We start from the raw sequence: 7,664 nt of genomic DNA, 5'->3' as shown, positions 1-7,664 counted from the left end.
CACAGTTTGCTTGGGCTCTGATGGGTTTACTTATTTAGAAATTACAATTCCTGATGGTGAAAATAATATACAGTATCAGCCAAATATGATCGATTGGTAGAATGTGATTCATTGGTGGAAAACATTATAGAAATGTTGCATATGGAACTATTTTAAAGATAATTGAAATAATAAGGATACATTCTAAATTATGAAATCAATACAAGTTTAATAAATCACGACAACAGTCCTGTGAACATGTCACTTCTTTATTAAGAAAAAAAAACATGAGCAACCAGGGAAATCATTTAAATTCCAAAGCTAGCTCAGGCAGAAATATTTGTCTCCAGTTATAATATATATATATATATATATATGTTTTTTTTTTTTTACAAAAAACATTTCTGAATACATTCAATCCCCATCTTTGCAACATTCTTCAACATAACCCGTTTAACCCCCTCACTAACTGAGTGTTTATGACATGACCGCTGAATGCTGAGATCGCTGTGGAGTTTGTTAAAAACACTCATCATAAACACCTACTCCTGGTGGGTGTTATTCCAGCATTAATTCCAACTACTTATGCTGTTCAAGTATCCCGGAATCACAGTAGCTCCATAGTCTCCATAAACTATCCTTTGAAATAAATATTGGCGTGTACATCATTGGGCAAATAAAGGCAAACAAATGTCTTTACAACGTAACTTTAATTTGAGTTTTAAAGACAACACAATGAGGGCAAATTAAATGCTAACATCTGAATTGGCCCCATAGAAAATGTTCTGCCTAATAAAAAGCGAATTGTGATGGATATATGGATATAGCTATGCCCAGATTGTCTGTATCATAAACATAATGAATCCCTAATGATGCCAAATATGAACATCCAGCTGCCAAACTGTTATTTTAAAGGCCTCGGATTGCACCTCTCTTAATGTTAAAGACCCTATGAAAAATCTTTCTAGTGATTACAACATGGAGTTATTAGATGCAAGGCCACAAAAACAGACAACCTGAGGCATGTAAATTACATCATCATGAGGATGTCACTGCTTACATACTGACTGGTGCAGATGACACCGAGCTGGCTCTAGATTCTCGTGTTGTTTTTCGAGTGGGGATAGTAACGACGCAGCATGAAATGCCAACTGTAGCTTCAGGTAACTCGTCGTCCTCAGTCCATTCATTGAGGTCAGTATTGTACACCTGAATGCACTTCTTGTATTTCTTCTCACCCTCATTCCAGCCCCCGAGGAGATATATCTTGCTGTTCAAAACGGCAATGCCGGCCGTGCTCACACCCATGTGAAGAGGAGCGCAGTAGCTCCACTGCCCGGTGTGAGGGTTGTAGCACTCCACAGGCAGGACATCCACCCTCTCCCCACGACCTCCCAGCTGACTGCCGCCGATGACGTAGGTGCGATCTCCCACTGTGGCAGCGCAGTGCCAACCACGAGGCGAGCTCAGACTATTCTTATCCTGCCAGCAGTCGGTAGACGGGTCGTAAGAGCACACAGCCCTGGAGTAGGCATTGTTGATGTAACCTCCCGAAACGAGGATCTTTCCGTTAATGACTGAGCTGGCGTGACAGCAGCGGGGCACCTCCATGGGCTCTTTCATCTGCCACTGGTTGGAAGATGGCACGTAGCACTCCACCGATGCCTGGACACCGTCAGCGTTACGCCCGCCGACAGCAAACAAAAGGCCATTGAAGGTGCTGAGACTGAAATGGGTGCGCCTTTGGATCATGTTGTTCAGGTGAATCCAGGTGTTAAAGCGTGGGTCATACCTTAAGAATGTGAAGATGGTTAATATTTGAAACAGTCCTCCAATTAATATGACTACATACAGTAGTTTTGAAATGTGCCAAATTACAAGCAAGTGTTACGCATTATAGTTTAGCGACCTCTATCGGCCATGTTGTTGTGTGTAAAGTGTAATTACTGGGACTCAAACCCGGGCAGTGAGGTCGGAAGACGAGTGTCTATCTGATTGAGGTAACAGGCCACCAATTATTTTCGTGTGGACTATGTGTTTTGTAATAGTCAACTATACTACAACCTCAGCCTCTTACTAATCCCAACTATTAGTGTCCTATTTAACTGAGTCAAACCCAAAAACGCATAAAATACGTTTATTAATACTTTGTCCTTCACTCCCAAAAACGTATTTATATGTTTTGTTTTTTTGTTGTTGTTTTAATGCTAGACCAAATAGAAGGCTTTGATGCAGCTTCTGATCTGAAGATGTCGATTAAAGCAAAGGTAGTTATTACAAAACTATGCTGACAGCGGGTGGCAGCAGAGTATAAGAGATCAGCCAGGGCTATGTTGCAACAAGCTCTTTTTCCCAGTGTTTTCAACAGGTTTGTGAATAATGATGACATTTAGCTATATTCTAATACTAATTGCTGAAAAACGGAAACAGATAAAAATAAACAATTTTTCCGATGAAAGAAGATACTCTAATCTTTCTTTTGGCAGGTTCCATGTTTTCATAGCAATAGAACACAATATTCTGTGGGCCTTGGAAAATTAGTCAAAATCCAGTAAAACAGCCGGGAGCGAAAGGGGTTGCTTCAGTGAAAATTGCTGGGAAAGTTAAAGACGTAACGTGCACAACCTCACTGAAAGCCTAATATTAACTCAAACCATTAGTCCCGGTGACGACAAATTGACATACATATCAACACTAAAAAAACAAAATAATAAGAGGCCTGTTAGCTCATTACGTTCGTCTTCCTATAGATATCTATAAAGACTAAATGTCTTATGGCACAGACTCCAATGTCCGCACGGGGTTGGGGGGGGGGGTTCATTTTGTCACAGGCAGGCAGTCTCATCTGTTGTATTGACTGTGAGCGAAGGTGAGTGATCTGAACAAACGTAAACTTACACACGGTTTGCTTTCTCACAAACTTTAATTAAGTAGTAATAATTCTGGATGGATATTTATTAACTATGGATTATTAATTATTACCAAGTATGTAGTATAATACTCAATGCCAAAAGGCGAAGCTCTCGATTTACCGATCGATCTACGTTCCTACCTTCACCTATAGTCACGAGCTGTGGGTCCTGACCGAAAGAACAAGATCCCGGATACAAGCGGCCGAAATGAGTTTCCTCCACAGGGTGTCTGGGCTCTCCCTTAGAGATTGGCTTAGAACAGTGGTGGGCAACCTCAGTCCTCAAGAGCCGAGGTCCTGCAGGTTTTGGAGGTTTCCCTGCTGCAACGCAGCTGTTTCCAATTAACAGGATCATTAACAAGTTTATGCAGAGCTTGCTGATGAGCTGATCATATATCAGCTGTGTTGGAGAAGGGAAACATCCAAAACCTGCAGGACACTGGCCCTCAAGGACAGAGTGTGCCCACCCCTGGTTTAGAAGCTCAGTCATCCGGCATGGACTCAGGGTCAAGCCGCTACTCCTCCACGTTGAGAGGAGCCAGTTGAGGTGGCTCGGGCATCTCGTTCGGATGCCTCCTGGATGCCTCCTTGGAGAGGTGTTCCTGGCATGTCCCACCGGCGGGATGCCCCGGGGACTACCCAGGACACGCTGGAGAGACTTTGTCTCTCTTCTGGCCCGGGAATGCCTTGGGATCCTGCCGGAGGAGCTGGTTGAAGTGGCTGGGGAGAGGGAAGTCTGGGCTTCCCTCCTAAAGCTGCTGCGACCCGACTCCGAATAAGTGGTAGTAAATGGATGGCTGAATGGATGCAGCATAATAACTACACTTATAAACTAAACTGCTCATAATCAGTTGATTTTTGGTAAACCACTATTTTGAGTTATTTAAAAGAACGTGTAGGATAAAAACACATAGTAATGAATGAAAGGCGGAGCGAGGTAACTGTGGCAAGATGGCCGCCCCGTGCAGATGTTCGATTCAATTAGTCAGTAACGCGGATGAGACATCTAGACTTTGCAGCCTGATCATCCTGGACAGGGGATTACCACATTTGCGGTCCCTTCTCAAAGTTTCTCATATTTTGCCTGTTGTTTTTTGGGGGAGTTTTTCCTTGCCCTCTTGTGATTCGATTAGGTGATGTCGTTGATATTTGTCAACTGCGGGCATGTGAAGCCCTTTGGGACTCTTGTGTGATTAAGGGCTATGTGTCTTCCGGCCAGACAACCCTGGTTTGAGTCCCAGTAACTCCAGTTACGGTTTCACTTTACTATTTTCCCGCTATTTACATGGTCGGAGATTGCTAAACTACAATACGTAACACTTGGTAATATTTTGGTGCATGGTAAAATGACCAATATGGTCGTATTGTGTAGGAGGACTTACAAGCCACCATGATAAATTGCGACTTAAGTTTGTTTTTACCTGCAGAAGTTGCTGACGGCATGCTTGGCCTGGTTCCTTGCATCATTCTGGTCCTCACCTCCTGCCACATACAGGAAGCCATCCATCATTGCCACACACTGATTAAAGCTCTTTGCCGGCATTTCTGTCAGCCGATTCCACACATTGTCGACGTCCCTGTAGAGGACATCCTTGCTGAGAGATTTCTCCGTCAAGGCAGGGCGTCCTCCGACCGTGAGTAGCACCTTGAGACCGCCGCGTACTTTTGTTCTACGTGACTGAAGGATATTCTGTTGGTACGGCAGCAGGTGGTAGTTCATGGCGTCCACGAGGAGACGGTGGCACTCATGGTCTTGCATCATTCTCGGCACACTCTGGATGTGGTTAACCAAGTCTTGAGCTGAGATTGTGCCGAAGCGGATGTGAGTTAGGAGATCAGCAGCGTACTTCAACCTCTTTTGGTCAAAGTCCAACCATTTCATGCCGATCTGGAAGGCCGTGACCTCAGAGGGAAGCTGCAGGGAATCATCCGAGAGGAAGTCGCTGATCTGTTCGTAGGTGAGCTTCAGGAACTGCTCCATCTCTGAGAACTCAATGAAGTTCTCTCGCATGTACTTTTGCGCAGCCGCCTTGGTTTCTTTTAGATCGTAGGCGTCTGCGATGTTGGCCACGTACATGCAGTTCTCAACGCTGAGCTCCTGCATGAGGAAATCACTGCACATCTTCACTAGAGTGCCAATCTGCAGGAGCATAGCCGCGGCAATGGTGCTACCGATGCTGTAGAGCGACAATGTGAGCTTTCCAGAGTACGCATATGTGATGCTTGTGGCAAGACCCACAGGTGAGAGGTCGTTCAAGTCAATCTTCTGCAGCGTTGAATCCTTTTTCAAGATGTTGCGGATGTACTCGCTGCAAGAGGCCATGACGACCTTGTGGACGTCAAAGGATTTTGACTTGGTGGAAACTGTCAAATCACAGAGGAAATTGTCGTGCCTCATGGTGCTCAGACCCTCCAGGAGGTTGGGGGCATACACAGAATCTGTAACCTCGGTTGAAATGCAGTTGAAGCCATTGGCGCCCTCCAACAGTGCATTCAGCCCTTTGATCTTGTTGACAGGGCTGTCCTCAACCATGATTGTCATCTCATTGATGTCTCCTTTATTCTTCTTGGTCATTTTGTTCTTTTTGGGAGCCATGGCTGAAGCAGCAGAGCACAACCCAGACCTTTTGAAAATATAAATACAGCTCGTCACATTTGGACAAAAAAATGCTTTTGTGCTTTAAAAAGGAAGCTAAGCTTAAACATTCCTTGACAATAATATGTTATATGTGACCTCACTAGTCTAAACATGACATTCTGATTAATATTACACTTATGGAATATGAGTTAAAGTACCACTGATTGTCACCACAATCTGAGTGGGGTGAAATTTGTTCTCCACATTTGATCCATCCACTGAGGGAGCGGTGAGCAGCAGCATGGGCTAGCGTTCGGGGATCATTTGGTGATCTAACTCCCTAATTCCAAACCGTAATGCTGAGTGTCAAGCAGGGAGGCAAATGGGTCTCATTTTTATAATCTTTGGTATGACCCTGCCAGGGATTGAACTCAGGACCTCCCAGTCTCAGGGCCAACACTCTACCATTAGCCTACTGAGCGGGTCCACTATAGGCCACTGAAGCAAAATCCAGCCATTTTTATCAATCTCAGGGGGAGGCCATTTTGTCACTTGCTGTCGACTGAAGATGACATCACAGTTGCTAACGGCTCAGGCAACGACCAATCATAGCTCACCTGTTTTTTTTAAACTGAACTGTGATTGGTTGATACCTGAGACCTGAGCAACTGTGTCATTTTCACTAGTGTTGTTCCGATACCGGTATCAGGAGAGGCCCTGATACTGCATAAAAACAGTGGTATCGGCATCGGCAAGTACTACCAAGTAACATGCCAATACCATTATTTACAAAGCTAATATAGGATTTTGGATGCAGCATCTTGTGTCTTGCTTATGCATGACATTCACTGATGTGTAATGTGTTCACTGCATGCCGAGCCAAGATATCCTATTGGCCCTTGAATGCTCTGAACCAATGGCAGGGCAGCATTTTCATGTTGAAAAAAACCCCCCTAGGTATCGGTACTGTATCAGAATCAGCTGATACTGCAAAACTGGATATCGGTATTGGGGGCCAAAAAACGGTATCGGAACCAAACACTAATTTTCACTTGACAGAAAGTGGCAAAATGGCCGCCTTCTGATATTGATAAAAACTGCTGGATTTAGCTGCTTATCTTTATTGCACTAACGCAATATTGACCAGAATATCTAGACTAGTGGGGCTGCATAGAACATATTATGGTCAAAACAAAATTTTATTTGGTTGATTTCCCCTTTAAATTAGATTGACCAAAAGCAAATTATCACTCACGGACATCATCTCTCTGTCACATTCATCAAACTAACCTCATTAAAATATTACAATTGTTCCTTGAAAAAGTATCTTTAGACGCAAACAGAGACTGACACCTTTGAAGCATGTGTTGCGCCAGGTGATGCGGGAGCTAGTGAGTGCGTCAACTCAGCCCTCGTTGCATCTGTCACATTTTATCAGCAGTTTGTCCAGGAATAGCACACACTGCAACGTCTCACCACTGATGTTCCTTTTATAGACTTTGAGGCACCAGCACCAGGCCTCGTGTGCTCTCAGACTATTTTGGTTCAATTTAGAATTTAAATATATCAGTTGTAACCTGTATTAAATGACTTTTTAGTCAGCACAATTTACAGAACTTTAAAACACAATGACTCTTCATACAATCTACTTACCACACTGTCAGTATAACAAATGTGTAAAACTCTTTGTAATATTTGAACAACTTCAAGCATGTCATCCAAACGCCGAAGCCCAAATAAATGGGAAAACAATATATTTTCCACTATTGAAGTTAGACTATACATCAAACATGCTAGCATGGACTTTACAATTAGCACTACTTTGCAAATAAATGCCAAATACCTGAAGAATGAAGTTGAGGCTGGGGGGAAAAGGCACTTGTGCCTCCACTTACTGGAGCAGAAGAGAGAGACCAGCAGTCACCCACGCTGAAAGAGAAATCCTCACTAGCTCCTCCTCTAGGGAAGTGGATGCCAATCACACATTGTGAAATGCATGTGGCAGGGGGTACCCACCCCAAAAACACCAACTGAGCCTTAGGTCTCACTTTTAGATAATACTGTAGTTTTTAATTAGTTGATGTCAACATTCTGGCTCCGACCTCCAGAGTATCGTTGATGTGCCTTCATGGGAAGAGCTTAGGTTGTGGGATGCCGAATAACAAACATTGTCTATTTTTTATTTGCAGTTTTCCA

The 7,664-nt window shown here is 43.7% G+C and overlaps 1 protein-coding gene across 1 annotated transcript; it reads right to left on the bottom strand.

The window, feature by feature from the left end:
* Nucleotides 1-232: 232 nt before the first annotated feature.
* Nucleotides 233-7,387, bottom strand: klhl31 (kelch-like family member 31). Its single transcript, XM_086093743.1, has 3 exons — nt 7,312-7,387; nt 4,312-5,514; nt 233-1,771 (listed from the first exon to the last, which is right to left on the bottom strand). The coding sequence occupies exons 2-3, from the start codon at nt 5,484-5,486 to the stop codon at nt 1,036-1,038; spliced, it is 1,911 nt and encodes a 636-aa protein (XP_085949869.1). The 5' UTR covers nt 5,487-5,514; nt 7,312-7,387; the 3' UTR covers nt 233-1,035.
* Nucleotides 7,388-7,664: the final 277 nt, after the last annotated feature.

The sequence above is a fragment of the Leptonotus elevatus genome, chromosome 13, assembly GCF_054856555.1.
Source record: "Leptonotus elevatus isolate MCC_2025b chromosome 13, RoL_Lele_1.0, whole genome shotgun sequence".
In the NCBI taxonomy this organism is placed as follows: Eukaryota; Metazoa; Chordata; class Actinopteri; order Syngnathiformes; family Syngnathidae; genus Leptonotus; species Leptonotus elevatus.
Note: the sequence above shows the minus strand (reverse complement) of the source record. Positions and strands in the feature narration are given on the sequence as shown.

What these genes read in the sequence shown, in the direction of transcription:
- klhl31 (XM_086093743.1), bottom strand. Translation starts at nt 5,486, where the DNA reads ATGGCTCCCAAAAAGAACAAAATGACCAAGAAGAATAAAGGAGACATC. An exon ending in GCCGTCAGCAACTTCTGCAG is followed by an intron (nt 1,772 to 4,311) that starts GTAAAAACAAAC and finishes CACATTCTTAAG; the next exon opens with GTATGACCCACGCTTTAACA.